Consider the following 27001-nt stretch of genomic DNA (forward strand, 5'->3'; position numbering starts at 1 on the left):
GATATATCACACTGGTCATAAAGCCTGGCCAAAAAGGTACATAAACTAGAAAATAGCCAACACTACTGATTATAATGGTTTCTTACATCTGAAGGACAATCTCTAAATGACTATATTTGGTAGCAAAAAGCAAGTAAACAAGTAATAGAAAACCCTAGCCTATAGAGAATCAGAAGATAACTCTCAAAATTTACCACCACGTCCCCTGTTCCCTGCAACACACACACATGTACACAAACATCTTTGAAAAACTAACTTGGTGGGATCTGCCCCTTTAAAGTAGGCATTAACAGATTCTGTGAGGGCAATTGCCACAGGCAGGGTGTCTTGATTTCCAAGGCTGACAGGACTGGGACCTCGTGACACACCTAGAATAAACACAAGTCTTTTGTTAATCCTATAGAAAGGTATTTATTGAATACCAAGACAGAGTAGAGTCAAAATGTTAGCTTGTCACAATTAACTCTATTACTGGTTTCAAAGATGCCCCAAGTATAAATCTGGTTAAAAGACAGAGCATAAAACAAATTGGACAAATAAAAAGTCAGGAAAACATGTCACACTGACTTTTAATGGAATGACACAGAAGGGTTGGGTTAAGGAATGTCAGAGGGGAGAAAGCTCTTCACATGAAGAGCTGAAGTTACTAAAATATGGCTTCAAAACCATTCAGATATTAAATTCTCTCAGGTTCTACCCTGAGATTTTTCTACTTAAGGTATCTCTATCCATTGGGTACTTCTAAATGAGCAATGTAATGTGATCATGTACTCCTTACCATTGTGTATGTATGTGTGTGTATGTGTGTGTGCGCACACGCACAGATGGTCAGTCACGTCTGATTCTTTGTGAGCCTACGGATTATAGCCCGCCAGGGTTCTCTGTCCATGGGATTTTCCAGGCAGGAACACGAGTGGGTTGCTGTAATTCTCTTTTACCTCTTCTTTGTCTAATGCTTGTACTGTATTCCCATATTATCTTTCCTTGAAATATGACTAATAACGTCATTTGGGTGTAACATTCCTGACATAAAGTTCACTTAGTAAGATACCTTTAGAGACAAATCATACATGTTTTAAAAGCATAACAAAATGTAAACAAATTCAATGCATGTGTATTTTAAAAACCTAAACAACATATCTGGTTTATTTCATGCCAGAAAAATCCCTTCAAATAGTGCACTGCCTTTTTTTTTTGTCTTTACAAATGTACTCTTCTCATTTATGCCTTACCATTATTGTTACTGATTGGAAAGTGGAACATTTCTTTTAACATATGATTTATGATGCAATTTTGTAAAAATAAGTCAATAGAGTAATTATTCATTCTTAAAGTAAAAAATAACCTAGATCAATACATATCTCTGAAATTTGAATGTATGTTTTTGTTATGTAAACATTATACAATGTTCACAGCCACCAGATAGCTTTATTTCAATGTGAGTTACTTCATGATACCTAGAATATTAATTCTGACAAAAAATCAGTTTTGTTTGCCTTGCAACTAAACTTAGTATGCTACAAACAATGAGATAGAGCTTTTGTTACCTTTAGAGGACAGGAAGATTTTGTAATGTTAAAGATTTTGATGAATTCTGATTTAGAAGGTTCTTCATAATTTAAAAAAAGGGCTCAGTGATTAAAAATACACAGAAACAGGAACCGCTATTTCTAGGTCACTGGGAAAGCAAATCCTCCCTAACAAGACAACTTAAAATTTCATATGAAAATAAACACAGTATTAAAAGGTATTCACGAAATCACAACAGCTACTATTTACTAAGCACTAATATATGCCAGACACTTTGCCAAAGAGGCATGGAAGAAATGGTGCCTTTTTGAACCACAAGTAGGTTTTTTTTGCAAATCAGAAACATACTTTGTGGGTGATAGGCTGAGTGATGAAAGGACATGAAAATGTGTCTGAAGAAGTGTTTATGACCCAGACAGGACATGGAGGACCTTTAATTTTATTCTTCTGGCACTAAAAGCCACTGAAAATGTTTTAAAAAAACATGATTATGTTTTTCATTCTGCAAGATCACTGATCACAGTGAATCCTGGATTGAAGATACAAATGACTTGACAGGAATTCAAGATGAGGCAAGAGATAATTAAATAAAGGGCTTGATCAAGAGGCAGTAGTTTCTAGGATATGTGATTACAACTATGCAAACACATGTTCATGCAGTGGCAAAATTACACTGTAAATTTAAATTAGTTCAATTTTTAAATAAATATATTGTTCTAAACTAGAGAGTCACTAGAAATTCAGGAAAGCATATTTTCAGAGAAAGAGGAAGGCTATAGTAATCTTTTATTAGAGAAAATTATATTTTCCTAAATATGAAATTAATCTTTTCCCTTAAATAATCTACACAAGTGAGTATTTACACACAGTCAGGGGTAACATTAATGTCTGCTACTGGTCTGACACTAAAAATCAAAAGAACCTCCAAAGTTATTCTTTTCAATTACCCAATCTGGGCATATAAAATGAGAGTTCTTGAAATAGTTTCCCCATTAATTGTAAAGCCTGTTATTGAAATACTGGTGAGGAGGAAAAAGTATTGGAGAGTTAGGGGAAAAACTCAAAATCTACTTAACATTTTTGCATATCCTCTTTTGTATTTTCCATTTTTGTTCCCAAGACCATATTGTATACTTAAAATGTTTGACATAGGAAATATGTACTTAAGTCCCTAAAAAGTCTAAATGTGTACTGTATTATTCAGAATAACTCCCTGTACAGAAATAATTCCTTGGATATTCTTTTTAAGGATAATACGCATTCTAATTCTGACTTAACTGTTGCATATTTAAACACTGTATGTGTTTTGAAAGTGCAGACAGAGAAAGCTGAAATAAAGAGTATCTACCTTTGTAACATTCAATGAATCGATTTTTGTGGAATTCCTTTCAGCTCAGAAGTGAAAAACAGGTGCTTAATCCCAACTACTTCCTGCCTCTGTGCCGCTGACTTCAGCTCACTGTATGAGTGGTTTATGTATGTTAGCGTTTGCTTTGGATGTCTTTATATTATAGTTTTCTTTATACTGATATAATCTTTCTGGTTCTTTCCTAATCAGTTTTTCTCTGCTTCTGATAGCCCCAGAGTAATGTTTATTGTTAAATCTTAATAGAGAGGAAAGAAGAGTGAGGGGATGGAAGATAATGCAAAAATACTGTTTATTTCTATAATTTATCCAGTATCAATAGATCCTGTATAGAAACTGGACATAATTAGTACAAAATTGAGACACTTAAACCTTAGAGTTATTCTTGATTTCTTAAACACTATACATTGGTGGAAAAGGAAAAATTGGGTAACAGTATTTTAGATATACTTTAGGATCATTAGTTAACACATACATCTGCTTTCGATACGATACCTTGTGAAGTTTCACAGTGCTTTTCAATTTCACAGAGTGTCCCAATCAAATTATCATCTTCTATCATATTTAAATAAAACAAAATATTGCAGGAAAAGAAAATACTTTCAAGAACAAGAAGAATCAAAAACTTAAATCTGAACAGAGAGCTGAATAAATATCATAATAGAGAGAGAAAACAATTTATAGACAGATTTAAAGAAACTCTTGCACAAAGTCCACATTACATCCTGCATGCCTGTACCATCAATGCCACCTACTTTGATTCTCCTATTGCCAGCACTGGCTAAAACTATAAACAAATATTTTCCAACTTAATCAAAATTAAAGTTTCCTTTACAAACAGAAAACCTTATGAATTATCTAGGTAATGGGAAACAACTAAAGCAATTTTGGTAATTCAGACCTGCTTGATTTCTAACAGGACCCATCTATGTTCTTTATGACTAAAACACAGATTCTATGGAAATAAAAAGTAAGAAAACCACATATGCAAACAAAATATAAAAAGAAAGTGCCCGTTACAGCAAACAGAAATACTTATTGAATATATTATTTACATAAAGTTAGAACATGGGAAAAACAGTATGCTCACAAAGGTATATAAAATAAAAATAGTAACACCATGTTCAGAAATTCAGAAATCAAATCATTTCTCTCAGCCTGTACCACTCATGCAATTTTTATACTGGAAATACACAGAAGCTGCATTTCTCCTGAGTTTTGACAAATCAAATTGGGTATAATTAAATCAGCTTAATTACAGTTGGGATTCTGAAGCTTAACATGCATCAGAGTTGCCTGGAAGGCCTATTTAAGGACTGCTAGCCCCACTCCACAGTTTCTAACTTAAAAGGACTGCATTTCTATTAAGTTTCCAGGTGATACAGACAGATGCTGTAGGTCCAAGGATCACACTGCAAGCACAAAGCCCCTTTCTTTCAGAGTCAACTGCTTTTTAAAACAAATTTTTTTAGGAATGCAAGTAGAAAGTACTGCATCATATTCTGCCTTCAATTATATTTATATTGGTCAAAAATTTGTAAGTTTGATGCATTCTTAACAGTGCTAATCATAATTAAAATTCTCTATTCAGATAATATAAAATGTGAAAAAGGAACTATCATTATTAGTTTGATAATGCCAGGTGTGTTTCCCAAAAACCAAAATGTCCAATGTTAAAACTTTACTACCATCAGTCAACCTGATCATATTTTGGACGTTAACTCTTGCATGCAATCTGTGATACTTACTTACCTACAGTTGGAGTATTGGCAGCACTTAGGGAAGCAGAAGATGAGATAGAGGAAGAACTTTCTGCCCGCGCTAATGGAGCAGCAGGAGGTAGGCTGGTATTAGAAGTTACAGGTGGGCTGAATGGCCTGGGCTTAAAAACAAAATGTCATTTACCAAAATGCTCAAGCAATCCCCCAGTTACCAGAAAATATTTTTAGGTATCAAGTAAGATTAGTTTTAACATACTATTAATAAACCAAATTTATTGTGTCTCTTAAAACTCACAATTAGATACCATAGAGCTGAAAAGACTATTTTAAAATAATCCTGTAAAGAGAATCTTTGTATATAAAACTTTTTCTGTAATGTATATAAAACTTTTTCTGTATTTTAAAAAGCGTACTTAAGATAGATTCTCAGAAGCTAAATTATTAAACAGTATGAAAGTTTTTCATACATAATGCCAAACTGCTTACTATTTGTGTAACTCAATTTACCCTATTGCCTATAATAATATAAGAGAATATTTTTTGCACTCTTGCCAGCAATGAATAGATGAACCTTAGAAGAAGGAAAAATAATAAATTTTAAAAAATTTTAGCTAATTCTATAGATAAAAACAAAACTGGCATTTCTGTCTTACGAGCTGTCTATATTAGCTCTGCCTGATTTAGTTTGAGGAAATCTTAGTATTATCTGAGCTTTCACTGACTCTTTTTTTCATTTGAAGCAAGTATTTTCTTCCTAAATATTGCTTCACTTTTGGCATTTATAAACCTGTCTCCATTTTCCTTATAATTCATTGTAATTAATGCCTCCTTACTGAGAAAAGTTTACCCCATTCAGAGGAGAAAATCTGAATTCTATTGTCTTTCCAGTTTTCTAGTTAAAAACAAATACAAAAAATATGATTCTAATTCATTTATCTTTTACTTGGTGAATGGATTTTTTCCTTCCAAATTCCTAACTGTTCCAATAATACATTACCAACACTTCCTCAGGTGTTTTATCTTTAAAATATGGAATACTGAGCTTAATTAAAAAGAACCCTTTCCTGTTTATAAAGTTATGTGAATTAAGTATTTACTTAGTGTCTGCTGCTGCTGCTAAGTTGCTTCAGTCATGTCCAACTCTGTGCAACCCCAGGGATGGCAGCCCACCAGGCTCCTCTGTCCCTGGGATTCTCCAGGCAAGAACACTGGAGTGGGTTGCCATTTCTTCCTCCAATGCATGAAAATGAAAAGAGAAAGTGAAATCGCTCAGTCGTGTCTGACTCCTAGCTACCCCATGGACTACAGCCCACCAGGCTCCTCTGCCCATGGGATTCTCCAGGCCAGAGTGCTGGAGTGGGTTGCTATTTTCTCTTCCAATGCATGAAAGTGAAAAGAGAAAGTGAAGTCATTCAGTCGTGCCTGACTCCTAGCAACCCCATGGACTGCACCCACCAGGCTTCTCCGTCCATGGAAGTTTCCAGGCAAGAGCACTGGAGTGGGGTGCCATCGCCTTCTCCCTACCTAGTGCCTAATACATGTCAAGTCATGGGTACTAGATACAAAGCAGAGAAAGACACTCTTCTGTCCCCAGTTATTTGGGTTCTATTCAGAGTCAGATTCTCCCAAACTAGTCTTCTTTCCTTCAATCTGTTCTGTTTTACTTCAGCTAAAACATTCAATAAATGGATTATGGGGTAACACTGCAGATGTGTATCAGGGGAAAAGATCAAGCTTGACACTCAGAAATTTAATTCTGGCAATTAAACTGGCAAGTAAAAGATGAAGTAAAGCACGGAAAATTTTTCTGTACTGTGAAGACTTGAGTAGAAAATGCCAAGGATTTAGCAGTAAAGGAACATATAGAAAAATATCATTTGCATATTAAATCAAAACAGTTATAATGAAACAGAAAAGTGAGTACATACTATTTCATTAATCCCACAGAGTTTGCCTGAAGTAAGCTTTGGTCTGGAAGCAGGCCTTGGTGGCGGGACAATAGTGCCCACAGAAAGAGGAGTTGTGGGCCTGGCTGGTGGGCAGAAAAAGAGGATTTGAAGAAAATCATGAATACATAGCAATCCTTAGATGAAAACATTCCATTACAGAGGAATTGTGAGGGTTCAAAGCTCACTTTTCAGAAGTTCTTTCTCTTTAAAATGTAATTATGGCTATTTGTGAAATGCTGGGAATCTATCAAATATAATTTTCTCAGAGTTACCAATAATATTCCTGAAAAAATTAAGTTTCCAATAAAACTGACAATTATAAATTATATTAGCTTCAATTATTTATACATATAAAAATTAAATCTAATAAGAAGGTAAAAGTAAACTAATTCAAGGCCTAAGGTCTTTAGTTTCTTGCCAATACTTGTACTTTACACTTATGTAAGAACAAGCTTTTGAAGCAACATCTTCAAAGTAATAACATAAACTCTAAATAAAATATCTACCTTAATTAAACTTGTAATCTCACTTTTAAGTTGAACCACACTGTAACAGTTTTTGGTGACAATCAAAATATCTTATTAGTTTACAAAAACCCTCCCCAAATCACTATAACTAATTTTTAGCAAACATAGAAAATTATACATTAACTTCCTAAATCCTATATAAATTTAGTGTTCAATGTTTTTCAACACTATTTGCAAATGTTAGTTTTAAAAATCAGAAATACAGATCTCAGTAGTCCTAATTAAAAATAACTCTCAGCATGACAGAAGTTAATGAATAAAGTTCAAGTGTATATTATCAAAAGTTACACATGTATTAGCATAATCAAAGCAAGAATGTAGAATGGAAGCAAATACATCTAAATAATTCTTAATTAAAAGGACCTTCGAATTCCTTTGGTCTACTCTAAGAAGTGGGTCTGTAATTCAGATTGAAGAATATATCTCAGTAACTTCTGTATGTTTACAACGTGCCAAGCTAAAAACATAACAAAGTGCCTGAGTACACACAGAACAACAAACAGCAGAGCTGAGAACTCTTAGTCAGCAATGGGGGAGTAAAAGGGAGCGTGGAGGTGGTGGGAAGAGACCCAAAGAAAAAGGCAGTCACACAGGAGTGAAAGCAAACACATGGGATACAGAATTATCCAGAAAGCAGGTCACATGAAGAGATAAAAGATGCAAGCACAGTTCAGGCTGCTTGAAGAAAACAGTAGAACCCTGATAAGAAATCAACTCTAGAAGCTGCCATCTTTCCGTCAGCACCAGTTCTTTCATGCTGCCCCCTGACTGTAAGCTGAACCCTGGAAGAAATGTGAACTAACGTGAGGGGTGGAATGATGACACCTTTACTTTAAAGATGTGTTCATTATCAACGAAACCAGCAGTGACCAACACTCAAGCTACTTCATGCTTGTCAGAGGGCTTAACATAGCAGAGGTATTAACACTTGAAACTTCACTAGGGAACAAGTGGCATTTAGACTGATTCAATCCAAGCCTGTTAGGGGTGTCAAGTTCCACTTCTTCAAATAATCAGAATTTGCTTTTTGAGAAAAACTAACAGCAATATTCATTGACTTCACTGTTATAAATTAATCTATTAGTTGTAAGTTATAATTAATAAATTATAAACAAATCTATCCAAAGCACCAGAGAACCTGAAAGTATTTTCATTCAGCTTTACAATGCAATCTCTGGAGTACCTTCTGGGCTCCACTAGTAATTTTAACAAGTTCCTCAGTAAAGGAAATCCACCAACTTTGCAACCATGAAGCAAAAGAAAATTTTTATGCTTCCTGGTGGTGTCATCACAGCAGGAGAGCAGAGAGGGTTGGTGGAATAGTCGGTGATGGGTTTTCTAGATCCAAAATCTGACCTGGTTTCAAGTTAACATTTAATTATCACATGCCCAGACAAATCAATCTGGGAGAGAAAAGCGGAGTTCCTATTTTGTTCATTAAGAACAACGGCAACAGAAGAAAGCAACTGAAAAACCAGAAACAACAGGAAAATTCTAAAATTAAAATATAAATCTATATAAGCAAATAGTTCTTATTTCAGGTAGTATTATTTTTATTCCTCAAAACCAGAAAATTTTAATAATACATGGAACAAGACAAGGAGCTCAAACTTTATATTAATTGGGGAAAATAATTACGAGAATAAGAAACTAAATTTATGGCCCCAAAATATATAAAGCCAGAATTACTTTTTTTCCCAGAGGAGCAAAAGGTAATGCTGAGAGTCAGTAAAAGTCTAATAAAAGATTTGACAAGGTGTCAAAGTGACGGTGCTGGGTACATGTGTTCCTCAGCAAGTGGTAAAACTTAAAACGGTCACAGGAAGTAAGACAGGCGAAACCAGTGTTAGAGTTGAGATGGTCTATACTGCTATCACTTCAGTCATGTCTGACTCTGTGCCACCCCATAGACGGCAGCCCACCAGGTTCCCCCGTCCCTGGGATTCTCCAGGCAAGAGTACTGGAGTGGGTTGCCATTTCCTTCTCCAATGCATGAAAGTAAAAAGGGAAAGTGAAGTTGCTCAGTCGTGTCCGACCCTCAGCGACCCCATGAACTGCAGCCTACCAGGCTCCTCTGTCCATGGGATTTTCCAGGCAAGAGTACTGGAGTGGGGTGCCACTGCCTTCTCCATGGTCTATAACAGCACTTATCAAAGGGGAGGCAGGTATGAGATGTTTATATTAAATTTTATATACATGTTTTTATTATATATAAATTTGTATGTAAGTTATACATCTATAACAACTATATGGTAGAAAAAGCAACTGAAAACACTTCTGTACCAAGCTCTAAGCATGTTTTTTAAATACAAAACACTGAAAGGTTTAATGTATCAGTTACTAACTGACAGGAATTATTTTCTTAGACTAGTTTAGTTGAGATGGAGTCATTAATGAATTAACGTTCTGCAGGGGACAAGAGAGGAGGGAATAATCTGACAACCTGGCCCATTCTAACGTGAAAATGGGTTACTGGTGTAGACAATGTTAAAATAAGGGAGACATGTACTGCAAAAAGAGGTGGAAGGAAATTTAAGACAAAATGCCTATTTAATAATTTCACTTACAGCCAGTCTTACGAAATAGAATCATCATAATGTATTCATCAGTTTTATTAATAATTATATCCTGTCCAGGTAAAGACCTAATAATAATTATTGCACAGCAGAGTAACTCTTTCCAACATCACTAAGAGTCTTTGAAGGGAAAATAATATAGTATTTTTTAGACTTAATAGGAAGGTTTTAAAAGGCATATCGAAGTAAATTTTAAAATAAGCAAAAAAAAAGTTTTATCACTCCCAAGTAAACATCAAATGACAGCTAAAGTATCATTTTTTTGTTTTACCCAAAGTTGAAAGTAATACGGGCAAAACATTCTTCAGATGGTAGCAAGAGGAAAAGAGCAATTTTTTGAAAAGAAAGAGATTGTGCTAAAGAAAATAGAAACAATGGTGGAGTTAGGAAGAAATTTCTGTATGATGGAAACCTCTGTGAGAATAGACAATGTGAAAATTTTGATTAAAACCTTAATACAACTTCAGTTTTTCCTATACAATTATTTCACTTATAAGATCCATTAGTAAGGTTTCCTAAAACTGAACAGTAAACAAAAGCCAAATGAGAAAGGCTATAATGCCACTTCAGAATATGTTCAATTATCTAATGACTGGTTCTTGCTCTTCAAAATTCTCAATTGTTTCAGCTAAGGTTGCCTAAAATCCACTTAATTTCTAAAACAAAAAAGCATTAGTTTCTAAACAATCCAACTGTAAATACTAGTGTTTATTTTAGTATTTATAGCAAAGTGTTTCAATGTAGCTTACTGTTTTGTTAATCTGCCAGAGTATGATGAATTGGACGGATTTTGGAATTAGTAAAAATCCAGGTTTGAATCTGTGCCTCATTTCCTAGTTATACGGTGTTAGAGAAGTTCCTGATCATCTCTGAACTTTAATTTTTTCATATATAAAATACTGATAAAAAGGGCTTCCTTAACTCTAAATACTATACGGCATTTCTGAAATCCCAAAGAAGTTTGAAGATCAACTTAAAGTGATTTTATTTTCTGTTTTTGAACAAGCAGTTTTATTAAACATGCTTTGATTGTTGACTAATGGGATTTTATATTTTGAAGAAAAGAGGAATTTAACATATTTTTTCCAGAAGAATAACTAAAATGCATTCATTAAGTTCTTTCATGAACTTCTTGGGAAGTGCCAAAGCCTTTCTGGAAAGCAGTTTGGCAGTAAACATCAATGGGCATATCTTGTGACTCCTAAATCTTGTATTGATAAATTATTATAAGGATATGAGATATGTGGACAAAATCTGTTATATCTATTAATGCCCATAACACTAAAAATTAGATGCAGTTTGAATGTACAGCAAGAATGGACTAGTTATATTAACACACATCTATGCAGTTGAATACTAAAAATTATTATTTGTGCAGTGATATACAAAGGGAAAAAAGTTGGTTTTTGATTAATTTTTACTTTAAAGACATATGGTCTTTAACATAAATTAACAAATCAATATAAAATTACTTTTATATGGTGACATGATCAGAGGACAAGTTAAATTTTTGATAGTTAAGTACAACACAGAAGTAATGGACAAATGAGAAAAAATAACTGCTGCATTCCCTTACAGTTAAAAAATATATATCTATTTACCTGATGATGATGATGAAGTTAATGAAGCTGAGGAAGATGAATCAAGAGATGGTCCAAACAGGGGGTCCCAAGCAAGTAAATCACTGGTCCCTTTCCTATCAGAACATTTTAAAAAGAAGCACTTTAGCAAATGAGCAATTTATTAGTATAAAATCTAGGAATACATTTCATAGAAAGAACTACAACAGCAATATATGTGATCAAAGAACTGGATATTCTACCAGTTGAATATATGAAGAACTTAATTAGCAAGTAAATAAGTTTAATAAATTGTATTTATTAACTGCTATAAACAGAACCCTACAATAACATTATATAAAGTTCTTAAGTGAGAATAGTTTAATCCCTACTAATTAAATCTTGTTATATTCTAATAATCATAGGAGCTGCCAGAATGGAAATTAATTTCAGTTTTACCAATGAAAAGCAGCATGGGGAGTCTAAAAGAGCTGCCTAAACTCACGTAGCTAACTCTATGGCCGTGTCAGATCTGTGAATTCACATCTAGAACCCAGTCCTAGGCAGAAATATCTTAAGTGACATGAAATCAGATGGAAGTTTTATAAGGCCATATTTATTATCGAAGATGAAGAAAGAGGGGAAAGGACTTTTTAAGAAGTATCTTTTAAGTACAGGGTGGTGGCTTAAGCCCTATGCATATAAATGTCGCCACAAACCTCAATGGTCTGGCCACTGCAGTAGCTCACGCGCAGGCAGGATTTCTCCCTAGGTAATCCCTGCCTGGGCCACTAGATGTATGGGTCACACATGCCTTTTCATGAGAGGTTACCACGACTGACTACAAAATCAAGAGCACGAACATTCTCGTTTCAGAAACCTCAATGTGCTATGTAACCAAAGATTTTCCTCCACTAACCTTTCGGAATCCTCCAAACTAGTTACCCTCAGGATTTCAATCTTGGCTCTTCACTTTAATACAAACTTTTATATAAATGTTTCTCTTTTTCATTTTAGTCATAGCCCTTTTAAGATGCTTAATCTCTATTCTGAACACCTGACCTTTGTACCCATTCTTTTTAAACTAATTTTCCCAACTTTACTGAGGTATTCTTGACAAATAAAAATTGTATATATTTATGCATAAAAATAAAATTAATCCCCACTTTAAAATAATTTAATGTATCAAACTACCATTATTTAAAATATTTTTTAGAAATCTGAGAAAACAGGCCCACGATAATAAAATATTACAATCACTTATAAGTAGAGATCTAATATCTCAACATGTACCCATATGGAAACACACTTATGATAAAGTACAGAATCATAATTGCATAAATGATTCCTGAAAACAGTCTTAAAACACTTAACAACTTTTCTTTAAAAATGAAAAATCAAATGAATACCACTGGTGTGCTCAGTTAGTGCTTAGCTTTGAAAGTTTCCATTTCAAACTATCCATTTAATTAAGTCTACTTTTACTCAAGCAATAAATTTAAAGTATTCTTACTAATATAGAAGTGAGGGAAAAAAGCCATGCAACACTGGCTTAAAATATTTTTTCTTCTTAAGAACTGGCAACACGTCTTCTCTCCTTTATCAACTTAATTGAAACACTTCATTTTGAGGTTCATAAAGTACACAGTCTACTTTACAAAGTCACAGACAAAATTGAAGGAAAAGTGAGAGAATTTCCATGAGAATAACTAGTTGAAATATAGACATGTACGCTGCTGTATTTAAAGTGATTAACCAATGTCCTACTGTGCAGCACAGGGAACTCTGCTCAGGGTTATGTGGCAGCTGGATAGGAGGGGAGTCTGGGGGAGAAAGGATACATGTATATGTATAGCTGAGTCCCGTGCTTTCCACCTGAAACTGTCACAACACTGTTAATCAGCTATACTCCAATGTAAACTTGAGTTAAAAAAAAAACAGACATGTATGACTTTGGGATACTATCATTTACTTAGCAGCAGCAGTGAGGACCCCAAAGCCAAATACAGTCGAATGAATGTTTTTTTAATTATCATAGAAATAAATACTGTCAAATGAGAAATAATTTAAAACATCTAAAAACTGACATTTCACAGCTTAGGAAATGGGATGACTATAAACAGTCTTCTAGAATTAAAACTACAGAGAAAGCAAAACTCTCTAGAAAGAACAAAAGGATACTTAAAATTTAAATGTAGTGGGGAGGAAAGGGTTAATAGGTACAGGACACAGGGCAGTGAAATTATTCTGTATGATACTATAATGGTGGACACGTGTCATTATCCATTTGTCAAAACTCCCAGGATACATACAACACCAAGAGTGAATCCTAATGTAAACCATGGAGTTTGGGTGGTAACAATTTGTCAATAGAGGCTCATCAATTGTAACTATACTCCTCTGGCGGTGGAATCTGATGGTGCGGGAGGTTTGGCATATGTGGAGGGCAAAGCGTATATGCAAAAACCTCTGTACTTTCCACTCAATTTTGCTGTGAACCTAAAATTTCTCTAAAAAATACAGTCTATTTACAAAAGATTTTGAACGTAAAACTTACTCATTGGATGCAGCAGATGGCTTTGATTTTGTTAACTCTTCACCTAGTTAAAAAAGTCGAAATATTATGAAAAAATTAATCCCTTAAAATATTTTAATATAGAGAACTACTACACATAGATCAACTTTTAAATTCTGATATTAATAACATATACACACACACGAAGAAAAGGAAAACAAGCCTTTAACAAATTTTCTACCATGCTTAAGAATATTAAAATAAGAGCTGAATTTCTGCTAAACCTTTATCTCTAATACTTTTGATAAGAAATAACTTGAGTCAACTAAACCATCATATTCATTAAACTGCTGTTCACAAAAAACTATGGGATGCAACTCTAAAAATCGGAACACATGTTTAAAAGCTTATGTACTACTCAACAACTTTAACTGATGAATCATGAAAGCATTTTTCAAGCTCTAAGATATTATTAGTGATTATTTTATTGACCAAAAGTAGATACTAACTCTTGAAGAACACCTTTATTTTGAAAAATAAAATTTTTGTACCAACTTAGAGCAACAGTCTTTTTATGAGATAGTCTATTTTTCTACCTTCTGCATTTGCAACATGAATCATTTCATAAGCAACTGGTACGTGGGGGAACAGCATCAGTAAAGCAAAAGCTCTGCTGGTTCATAAGCAGTTTTCACTGCACCTTAATGTTTTGCATCACCAAGAATAGCTGATGAATGCAAATACATCAGCATGGGTAATTACAGCGGCCTATGAGGAATAACAGGCTTCCCTGGTGACTCAATGGTAAAGAATCCACTTGCCAATGCAGGAGACACAGGTTCAATCCCTGGGTTGGGAAGATCCCCTGGAGAAGGAAATGGCAAACCCCTCTAGTATTCTTGCCTGGACAAGAATTCCATGGACAAAGGAATCTGGTGGGCCCATGGGGTTACAAAAAGAGTTGGATACTACTTAGCGACTAAACAATAACAAACGTGAAATAATACCATATTGTACATAATGCCCATTCATATCACATTCTCCCATTTGGCTTTTCTTAGCCATATGTTTTGCCTCAATGTGTTCACTGTGGTGTTCTTTATCTTTCTGCACTTTGCCCTCATCTTCAGTAACTCAGTTGCTGAAACTGAGTTTATACTCTTTCCTCATATCCCCTATCAACAAGCTACTTACCATTTATTTTTTAAAAGTATTAATGAAATCTTACTTTTAGTTTGGTATTTACCATGAATTTAATAGGTCTTTTCAACTGCGCTAGAATTTTTAATTACGACTGATGCCATGGTTTTTATTAGGCACTGTTCACAGAACTGCATAACTTTGGTGTGGGCTGCTCAACTCTGTTTTCCCCACAATGTGTGCTATGTTTGGGCTTCCCTGATAGCTCAGCTGGTAAAGAATCCGCCTGCAATGCAGGAGACCCTGGTTCGACTCTTGTTATGTTTAACACATGATTCTGCAAATGATGTTACCATCCCCAAATGATTATCAGTATAATTTAAGTTACTATACTAACAACTTTATAATAGAAACTACAAATGTGATATGACTTAAAGATCAAGCTAAAACTCAGAAGCGCCTTCTGCTTCATAAAGAGTTATGATAGTTTAACTGTTTTATAAGCTTAATCAGAAGCTGCTCTTTGGTTTTGCTGATTTATGAAAAATGTGGTAGCCACGTATTAACGCTTAAAGCACATCTTAAAACTAAAAGAAATAATACACATAAATTGTCTTCTGTTGCAAAACAGGTATACTTCTAGTCTGTTGTTATGGTAAATGATGAGCAAAGACCATTTCTACAACTACATATGTTAGACTACAAGCTTGGCAAATTCTCTGATAAATTTTAATAGACTTAAAATAACTAATTTAAATGTCAAACTTACTAGATGAATTCCGATTCATCTGCACCTAAAATAGAAATACAAAAACTAAGTGCCATCAAACAAATAATTTAATGTGGTAATAGAATTACTTGATAAAATGTTAACACTGGGAACATAATTTTAAGTTTTCTGTGTATCTGCTGAATTATAAACTGTATTTAGCTAAAATGATTACAGAAAAAACCTTTTATTTTATAGTCAAAATATAACATGTGTACCTTTAAATAATTCAATAAAATGAAATGTTTTAAAATACTAGTACCTACAGCAAGATACTATGACTTGATAATCTAAAAGCAAATATTCTGAAAATCAATGTTTACACATACAATGATTTTTTAAGTCAATAAATAAAAATATAAAATTTTGCACTTACTGGGCTGTGTCTCTAGTAGTACATGGAAAGAAAAAGAAAAACATAGTGTTAAAAAAAGGAAAAAGAAAACTACAGTATTCATTTCAGAGTTTGAAATATATTTCTCTGTTCTAACAATTTGTCTATTCCCTTCTTGACCGTATCTAAAATATATATATATATATATATATATATGTATACACACACACACACACACACACACACACATATATACATACCTTAAAAGACATACACTGTTGGAGGAAAAAACAACGTAAACTGGATAAGCAAACCAGGCAACAAAATATACTCTCAAGATCCTTTTTTCAAACCTGGTATTAACAATTAACTTTTCTGATTATTACTTATTTTCTGAGTATGAAATCAATACATTCCTTTTAAAAAAAAAAGAAAAGAGCACAAAGCAATCAATTATCTCCCTACCCAAAAGTGCTTAATATTTTATTTCCTCTAGGTTTTTTATTTATTTACATATATTTTAAATTAGTTGTGCTCTTACACAATAAAACTTTTTAATGGCTTTACAACTTCCTACTTCGTATATATATGCACCATGATTTAACCATGGCATTAATAACAATGGTAGAATAAAACCTCACTTCGGAAATATCTTTTTGGTGGAAAAAACAGTTCTGAAATTCTAAAAGTGTAAAGGAAATCAGTCCTGAATATTCATTGGAAGAACTGATTGCTGAAGCTGAAACTCCAATATTTTGAACACCTGATGCGAAGAAATGAATCACTGGAAAAGACCCTGATGCTGGGAATGACTGAAGGTGGGAGAAGGAGACGACAGAGGATGAGATGGTTGGATGGCATCACTGACTCAATGGACATGAGTTAGAGCAAGCTCCAAGAGCTGGTGATGGACAGGGAAGCCTGGCGTACTGCAGTCCATGGGGTCGCAAAGAGTCGGACATGACTGAATGACTAAACTGAGCTGAATTGATGACACTGGGAGAAAAACACTTTTTCCAGTAAATACATATAAACTACTTAAAATCTGCAATTAAATAATACAAAATGATGAGAATTTTTATTATCCACTATCAAGAACAATAGGTTTAATATCAACTACAATATAAGTATGTACAGATAAACTAACTTGACATTCTAAGACATGCTTTTATTCCCCACAGTTAAACATTTCTGAATTTGAAAGTATGACATCATTAGAAAAATCCATTATGTTGATTGGTTTTCTGCCTCAAAAGCTATCAAGTTTAGTATCTCAGAATTGAGGAATTAATCACTATCAACTAAGAATTCTTATCTGTGCCTTTTCCAGTATGAAAATTATGGAAAACAACCATTAATTACAGGAAAAAAAGTAACAGGGAAAAAAAGAAGATACAATTTAATCATAATTTCATTTTAATAGAATTCCCTTTTACAATAAAGCTTACAAAAATAAATGGATGAAAGACTTTAACATCAGATGAGGAAAAGGTTAAAACTGTAGTTTACAAAATTCTGCCTGAGACATATAGCAGTATTTATAAAATACATCAATGGCAAAAACAGTAGGTTTTCCATGCTTTCACTTAAAACACATTCAAAAGGAAGCAAAGCTAAGCCAAACTCACAAACTCATTTGCCTGTATAAAGATTATAAACTGTATACTCAATAAAGCTGAAAAAATCATAAATTATTTCCTCATCCAACATGCTTAAATTAACTATTACTAAGTGATTTTGAGGGTAAAGCGGCTGCCTGCAATGCAGAAGACCCGGGTTCGATCCCTGCGTTGGGAAGATCCCCTGGAGAAGGAAATGGCAACCCACTCTGATACTCTTGCCTGGAAAATCCCATGGAAGGAGAAGCCTGGTAGGCTACAGTCCATGAGGTCGCAAAGAGTTGGACACGACTGAGCGACTTCACTTTCTTTCACTAAGTGATTTTTAATTTTTGTTAGTCCTAAAACTATCCAGATGCAGGTAGATGAGCTACTAAACAAAAACCAAAGGCTTCTATATAGTGAGTGGAAACTTGCTTATTTTCTTACTTACAGATACTGCTGGGGAGAGTGTTATATTTCCTATAGATACTTTTAATTCATCCAAGGAAGCCATTGTGTGATGTGAGTTGTTTGGATGCACAGGTTTGATTTCTATCCGATACTTCTTTGGTTCTTCATCTTCAGAATCAGAATCACTAGATGAGTAGAAATGGTTCTCTTTGGTATGTGAGTACTGGTTAAAGAATCGAGTTTTTACATTATCTTAGTGCACAACCAGTTTTTCACACATTGATAAAAAAACTTTAAAAGATGGATTTTACCAGAACTTTAACTACTAACTTATTCATAACATATCAAATAAAGAACACAGAGACACATTTTATTACAATTAATTAAAAATTAAAGTCTCTATTAAACAATAGGTTATTTTGTTATAACTGTCTACTTATATATGCCAACACAATCCACAAGAATACCCAGATGGTAAAAGGATATCATTCTGATTTGCTTCTGGTTTTATACTATAGCCTTCTTCATCCACATCAGGAATGTTCTATGCGGAAAAGAAAAAAGCTTTAACAATGGCTCTAACTGCAAAAACATTAAAAGTTATCAAAACAGCCTTAAGCTAACTATTACTGAGGGATTTTACTATAATTTATCAAATATCAATAGATTAACAAAATTATTAACACTATGGGACATTATGTCTTTTTAGCTAGCTTCAAATGATACTCCATACTGAAGATGTCTCAAAGAGAAAAGCACTGCAAAACAAACAGGATAAACACTGAAAGGAGGAGAACAGGTGTTCCACTAGGCAGGCCAGCAGTTTTCACCCAACCAAATTTTCACCCAAATCTTCAAAATGAAGAAAGAAAAGCATGGGGCTGTGTGTATCACGGAAGGGAGGAGGTAAAATCAGAGGACTGACAGGTTGAGTACATGGAAATACATATCAAAATTACAAAACAAACAAATAAAAGACTACCAAGAAAATTTAAACTATACTAAAATACCATCTTTTACCCATGAGACTGGATAAAAATTCAAGTTTGAAAATATATTCTGTTGGCAAAGCTGTGAAGAAATGTACACTTATACTGTGCTGGTATAAATACAAAATAGTACAATTCATACAGAGAGAGAAACAGCAGTATCCAACAAAAATATTTACATGCTTATTCTTCTACCCAAGAGTTCCTTTTCTAGGAATTTATTTGAAGATATGCCCCCCAAGAATTTAAAAATACATATGCAATAAGGTTATTTGTAACTCAAAATTTTGGAAAGCACAACATGTCCAAGTATAGGTAAATAAATTACAGGTGTATACACAAAATGAAGTACTATGCAGGTATTTAAAAACAAAAAAGATTTGAAAAGTTTTTATGAACTGATATGTAGAGACCTCCAGGAAATACTGCTAACTGAAAAAAAACAAGTACAAGAGAACATATATAGTATACTACCTTTTAAGTAAGAAAGATGGGGAAATTTAATATTTAACATATAGATAACTGTTTATCTTTATTAAAAAAAAATACTGAAAAGACAAATAAAGCTGGTTCCTAAGAAGGAAGGGCAATGAAGCAGAAGGGATACAGAAGGGTCATTTCTCTAAAAATGCTTTTGCAGTTAGGCAAAAGAATATAAAATGTATGCTCAAATGGATCTGAAAAAATATTATAAACACATGCACGTATGTAAATGTAGTAAAAAGTTAAAGGTATACAAGTGTTCTTTGTACTAGTTTATTCTTGTTTTTTTTTTTTTTTTTGAGGTTAGACTGTATTTCCAAATAAAAAGTTTTTTAAAATAGCGAGGAAAAAAGGACTGCCAAGAAAACCTAGGGTTTACTAGTTGTATGTAACTAGACAGCCAATGGGCTTCCCAGGTGGTGTAGTGATAAAGAATCTGCCTGCTAATGCAGGAGATGAAAGTCCAATCCCTGGGTCGGGAAGATCCCCTGGAGTAGGAAATGGCAACCCACATGAGTATTCTTGCTTGGAAAATTCCATGGACAGAGGAGCCTGATGGGCTACAGTCCATGGGGTCACACAGTCAGATACGACTGAGCACGCACGCAGAGGACAGCCTGTATCATTTTTACTGGTAAAGTTTCTCATTCTTCCTCCAATCACTTGTTGAAGCTCAGCAAGAGAAACATGAAGGACTGCTAATCTAAGAGGCACAGCACAAGGTTTACCCAGTTACAACTTCCAAGTTATAACTGTATAAACCCTGTGCTGTGCCTGTTAGATTCTAATGTAGCTAGCAGTGAGTTAACAGACTGGATTAAAGTTTAGAAGTGAAATATCTAACATAAGGTAAAGAGCAGATTCCATAGACAAAAAGATGACAAGTGATGTAGTTATGACCCCAGAAGTAGAGCACTTTATTTGAGTTCTGTATGTTGCTTGCTAATGTGCAAATAATATTTAAAATGCAAATAATACTTTAAATACTTTAAAGAAACCTTGCCAAATGTGGATTCATTAAAATTCAGAATAAAAAAGTTTTTCTCAAAATACTTTATTTGTATTCTTTATACCCTAGAAATATAGCAGATATTTAATCTCCTAGAGGTTCTATGAGGGATCTGCTACTATTTTAAAATTTGTTTATAATACACTGTACTATACAATGTACTAACTTAAAATAATACAGAGCTGTGTTCTGTAAGACCAAATAAACTGCTTTGAATCAACCTCCTGCAGATTACATCAATAAACTCTGGTCAAAATAAACAAAAACCACCATCTGAAGGCACTGGAGAGTGGCCCACAGTAACCATCTAAAATGATATACAAAGTGATATGCTTAAAAAAAAAACACCAAACTATAAATCCAAGTGAAATTCTAAAAACAAAAGGTTCAAATAACCCACAGAAAAGTAGGAAAAAGAAAAAAAAATTCAGACAGAGAAGAACAAAAACAAAAAATTAAATGGCAGACAAATCCCAACATGTCAACAATTACATTAAATATTTAACATAATATACACATATATATCAAAAGACAGACTGACAGAATGAATTAAAAAAACATGACCTATATGCTACCCATAAGAAACTCACTTCAAACAAACAAAAATAGGTAGGCTGAAAGGAAAATGAAAATATATATATACCAGGAAATATTAGTTTAAAAAATAAAAATGACAGTGACTATTTCACTTATAGACTAATAAAACAGACTTCAGAAAGAAAATTACCAGTGTCAAAAGAGAACATTATGTACACAAAGACCTGTATACAATTGTTCAAAGTAGCATATCTAATAGTCAAAAATTGGAAACAACTAAATATCCCACAGTAAGTGAACAGACTTTGGTACACCTACATCATGGAATACTATTCAGCAATGAAAAGGAATGAACTATTTATACATGCAGCAATCTGAAATAATCTCCAGAAAAGGGTACTGAGTGAAAAAAAAGTCAATCTGAAAAGGTTACATACAATACAATTCCACTTAAATAACATTACTGAAATGACAAGTTTATAGAAATAGAGAAAAGATTAGTAGTTGCCAGAGGTGGTTGGGGGAGAGGGTAGCATCAGAACAAAAGTGACAGAAAAAGGGCAATTAAAATGAAAGATCCTCCCAGAAATCCAGCAATCACACTCCTGGGTATTTACCCACTTGATATTAAAACTATTTTCCCACAAAAACTTGCACACAAATGTGATTAAGCTGCTTTATTCATAAACACCTAAAAGAAGCAGCAAGCAAAATATCCTTCAATAGGTAAATAAGTAAACTGTGGGACATCTACACAATGATACACTCTTCAGTGCCAAAAAAAGGAATGAAATATGGAGTCATGAAACACTATGAATAAATCTTAAATGCATATCTAATATTCCTGGGGCAAAAGAATCCAGTCTGAAAAAGTTATATCTTATAGGATCCCATTTATATGACATTCTGGAAAAGGTAAAAATAGAGAGGTGATAAACACATCAGTAAATTCCAGGGATCTGGGCATTGGGACAGGGTTAAATAGGTGAGGGGGAAAAAAAAGATCCTTGTTTAATGGTAATGTTCTGTTTTGACTGTATTAGTATCAATATTCTAGTTATATATGTTACTGTACCAAAGTTTTGCAAGATGTTACCATCAGGGGAGGCAAGATGAAAGGCACATGAGACTGCTCTGTATTATCTTTGTAATGATCTGTAAACTGACAATTATTCCAAAACAAAATGTTTTCTTGGTATGTGTTTTTTTAAAAAATAGCAGTAATTTTTACTCTATCAGGTTTTCAATGCTAGAACTATACATGATATTGATAAAAACTTACACATTACCTTTTTACACCTTTGTCCATTCAATCCATGGTTTCTATATTAGGGCCCCATACTGCTAGAGGAAAGTATTAAGTCAAAAGCAGCACAAGAAAAAAAAATGAGCAGGTAACTCTAGTCAACAACCTTAAAGGAAGTGGGCGGATAGTGGTGGTAGTAATTTTTTTTTAAATATTACAAGTCAATGGTATATTTCTCAATCTCTCTGGAGAGGGGAAATTGGCTAAAACTAAAAGACGACAGCAATTTACATTTCAATTTGTCAACTTTCAAAAGATCTGTATCTCAAAATAATTTTTTTTAATTATATACATAGATCTTTTAAAAAAGGAACAGAAAATGATGGATATTTCCCTACCAAGGTAGCCTACTGACATTTAAGTTATGGTAAGATTAGCTATAAACAAAAAGGTGACAAATAGACCATAATTGCCTCTTGAGAAATCTGTATGCAGGTCAGGAAGCAACAGTTGGAACTAGACATGGGACAACAGACTGGTTCCAAATAGGAAAAGGAGTATGTCAAGGCTGTATACTGTCAACCTGCTTATTTAACTTATATGCAGAGTACATCATAAGAAACACTGGGCTGGATGAAGCACAAGCTGGAATCAAGACTGCTGGGAAAAATATCATAACTTCAGATATGCAGATGACACCACCCTTATGGCAGAAAGTGAAGAAGAACTAAGGAGCCTCTTGATGAAAGTGAAAGAGGAGAGTGAAAAAGTTGGCTTAAAGCTCAACATTCAGAAAACGAAGATCATGGCATCTGGTCCCATCACTTCATGGCAAATAGATGGAGAAACGGTGGAAACAGTGGCAGACTATATTTGGGGGGGCTCCAAAACCACTGCAGATGGTGACTGCAGCCATGAAATTAAAAGATGCTTACTCCTTGGAAGGAAAGTTATGACCAACCTAGACAGCATATTCAAAAGCAGAAACATTACTTTGCCAATAAAGGTCTGTCTAGTCAAGGCTCTGGAAATTCCAGTAGTCACATATGGATGTGAGAGTTGGACTATAAAGAAACCTGAGTGCTGAAGAATTGATACTTCAGAACTGTGGTGTTGGAGAAGACTCTTGAGAATCCCCTGGACTGCAAGGAGATCCAACCTGTCAATCCTAAAAGGAAATCAGTCCTGAATATTCCCTGGAAGGACTGATGTTAAAGCTGAAACTCCAATACTTTGGCCATCTGATCCGAAGAACTGACTCATTGGAAAAGACCCTGATGTGGGGAAAGACTGAAGGCAGGAGGAGAAAGGGACAAGAGAGGATGAGATGGTTGGATGGCATCACTGACTCAATGGACATGAGTTTGGGTAAACTATGGGAGTTGGTGATGGACAGGGAGGCCTGGTATGCTGTAGCCCATGGGGTCACAAAGAATCGGACATGACTGAGTGATTGAACTGAACTGAGGCCATAAATAAATCATGGTGGTTTAGTCACTAAGTCGTATTCGACTCTTGCAACTTCATGGACTGTAGCCCGCCAGGCTCCTCTGTCCATGGAATTTTCCAAGCAAGAATAGTGGAGTGGGTTGTCATTTCCTTCTCCAGGGGATCTTCCTGACCCATGGATTAAACCCGGGTCTCCTGCACTGCAGGCAGACTCTTCACTGACTGAGCCACCAGGGAAGCCCTAAATTAATCACAGGCCATAAATAAAAGGAAACAACAGAAAATGAAAGCCTCCTCTCTCTGCTCATCACCACTGCAATCCTGCTCTTCAAAGGTAACCAAAACTCGACGTCTTGTAACTCATTCTTTTTAAAAAAGAGAATACATATCATGTACACATGTATATATTTTAAAAAGCAATTATTTTAAAGACCACATAGTTCTTCCCATATAAACAGACATAGAGCCACCTAGCTCTGTAACTATTTCTTCAAGTGAATGTTTAATAATTTATTTAACCAATCCCCATTTTAATTGATGCTTTCTTTAGTGCTTCCAATTTTTTGCTAATATCAACAATGTTGAAATAAACACGTCTCTATCTACCTTTTCTCCCTCTCTATCTATATAAGCATATGTCTTGATGAAGAATGTATACACACATGTGCATATATCAGCACACACATGCACACACACACAGTGCCTGGGACTATAGCAATAACAGTGAAGCCCTAGCAGCAGGACTGCACAGTCAAAAGGAACACACATTTTCTATTTGGAGAGATACTGCCAAACTATGCACAAGCCAGATGACACCAGTTTACAGTCCTAACAACAGTGCACGTGTATCAAAACTTTTGCCAGTATGACTGGTGAATACAGAAATTTCATTTTAATTTGTATCAGAAGAAGACTACTATTTTGAATAACATTACTTATGGGAGAAGGAAATGGCAACCCACTCCAGTATTCTTGCCTAGAGAAAGATGGGGGATGGGGGAGCCTGGTGTGCTGCCGTCTATGGGGTCGCACAGTCGGACACGACTGAAGCGACTTAGCAGCAGTAGCAGCAGCAGGATTATTCACCACAACCTTTTATTTATTCTTATGAAAATTGCCTGTTTTTATCCTAATGCCCTTTTCCTACTGGGATACTTGCTTATCTTTTATTAAACTTACTTGTATAAAAATTTTGCAAAGGAAAATAATTAGCCCCTTGTTAAACATCTTGCAAATATACTCTGCCCAACTATATCTTTAGTGATTCAAATCCTTCTATGGCGTATTTTTTCTAATTTTATGATTTTCATTTCTGTATCATCAAATTGATCAATCATTTCTTACATAGCGTAGAATTTCGTGTCTTCTTTTAAAGCCCCTTTCTAATTCCAGATAAGTACTGGCTAAAGTTCAAAGCTATTAAATATTGATCATTACAGAAAAGTATCAATGAACTAAGAAAATTTTAAATATTTATAGGAGTATGTATATAAAATAAAACAAAGTATTAAAAATTTTATTCAATGTTGCAGTCATCAAATAAATGCTATAAATCATTCAGAAATAAAATGCATGATGAGCACTACAGTAAATGCCAAACACATCTGTTGACTTTTTCATTAATTAGTAAACTAAGGGTATCAAAACAGGCAAGTGGAAACTAAATGTTGCAACTCCACACACATCAATAATTTTGGGCCTAGAGCTCATCAGAAGTCAATTTATTTTCACTATAATTGTATTAACAAACAATAGTTTTCTTATCTTAAACCTGAAACATGCAACAAAAATACTAGTTTTACCTTAATTAAAATAAACCACAATGTTTTACAAAATATATAGTTCTTTATGTTGGTACACCAGTATGCTGAAAAAGACCATAATGTTTTGGAGTCAAAAGAAACAAGTTATGCAAGCAAGAACAATAAAGGAGAAAGCTTAACTCTACTACACTTAGCAACATGACCAGTGTCTAACGACCAATCCTAATGACAGACCTGACCACATCTGTCTACCCATTACTTAACATCATTTGGTAAATCTATTCTCTCACTGTAACCACAGGGAGCTCCATTTGATGTCTTCTTTAATTATACATGAAGAAATATACTTAAATAAGAAATACATACAAATTTTCTTTAAAACACAAAATCAAGAGCACACGAAAGTACTAACCATGGTTGTTGCTACTTTTTCTAAAGTGACAGTCTCCTAAACAAACCTCAAATACATGAACAGATATAGCAGTATTTTAACAGATGTAAGAATCAATTAGTAACAGCACATTTTAAAATAAAACAGGCAGATTTGATATCTGACATATTTCCCAAGAAAAAGCAATATATTATGGCTCTACTCCAATTTTAAAAGTAAATGTCCACTTTTCAAAAGTGGTTAGAAATACCTTCTATTTATTAAAGGAAAGCATCTGGCAATGTAAAACCAAAAATACATCTGTAAAATAATTTCAATGGTGAATCTCTAATAATATGGCTAGTATTTTTCTTGGAAAGATCTGCAAACAAACTCAACCCAAATATGCTCGGTATTCCTAATTAAAATAGCTAAATTGTTTGTATGAAAGTAAAATCTACTTACAAGTGAATCTGCATCAGGGCATTCCCTATTAAAACAAACAAAACATTATAAATATGCAACAATTAGATGTGGTAAATATACTGTTTGAAAGTGTTTGCTTTGGTATTTAAACATAACTTTCATTTAAACCCCATTAAAGTATTTAGAGAAATCAAACCATGAATATTAAAATATACCAAATGATTTTAAAATTCAGACATTCTCCTTTACTTATACAAGACAAAATAAAACAAACAGCTTACAAATATTTTTAAAACTTTTAAAATGACTTCTTTTCCATGAATTGGCACATGAATCATATTAACGAAGCGGTCAAGGATTTCTAGTGGCTTTTAATTCTTCAGGTAGAAAAACATAAAAAAACCAAAAGCAAACAAACAAAATCTCCCTTAAAGAAGAAAGTCTGGCTTTTAAAAAGCCTGTATTTACATTTATTGGTAAATAACAGTAACATTTTTAAATAAAAAAATTTTTAACTTACTCCCTTTGAAGTACTTCCATAAGGCAGATTATATAGAAGTGAAACCACTTTTCTCCAAATATGTTAAATGAGCAGCTAGACTTCCAGTTGGAATAGTTTCTAGTCTAATGTAATATGCAATTGAGCATTGATATTTTATCATTTAAATGATAAGCAAATATAAATCTGGATATAACCTAGTGAAAACTATTATTTTAAATCTAAAACAAAA

The 27001-nt window shown here is 33.9% G+C and overlaps 1 protein-coding gene across 1 annotated transcript in view; it reads right to left on the bottom strand.

Annotated features, from left to right (window-relative positions):
- The window catches only part of FCHO2 (FCH and mu domain containing endocytic adaptor 2), a 119452-nt gene that overhangs the window by 21925 nt on the left and 70526 nt on the right, over positions 1-27001 (bottom strand). Inside the window, exons 11-20 of the mRNA XM_068990613.1 lie at positions 26310-26334; positions 18485-18542; positions 18039-18214; positions 16029-16040; positions 15653-15677; positions 13786-13828; positions 11271-11365; positions 6546-6649; positions 4649-4778; positions 257-368 (exon numbers count right to left, since the gene is read on the bottom strand). Of these exons, the coding sequence (XP_068846714.1) occupies positions 257-368; positions 4649-4778; positions 6546-6649; positions 11271-11365; positions 13786-13828; positions 15653-15677; positions 16029-16040; positions 18039-18214; positions 18485-18542; positions 26310-26334 (780 nt within the window). The remainder of the gene's footprint in view (positions 1-256; positions 369-4648; positions 4779-6545; positions 6650-11270; positions 11366-13785; positions 13829-15652; positions 15678-16028; positions 16041-18038; positions 18215-18484; positions 18543-26309; positions 26335-27001) is intronic.

Source organism: Capricornis sumatraensis, chromosome 18, assembly GCF_032405125.1.
Source record: "Capricornis sumatraensis isolate serow.1 chromosome 18, serow.2, whole genome shotgun sequence".
NCBI lineage: Eukaryota > Metazoa > Chordata > Mammalia > Artiodactyla > Bovidae > Capricornis > Capricornis sumatraensis.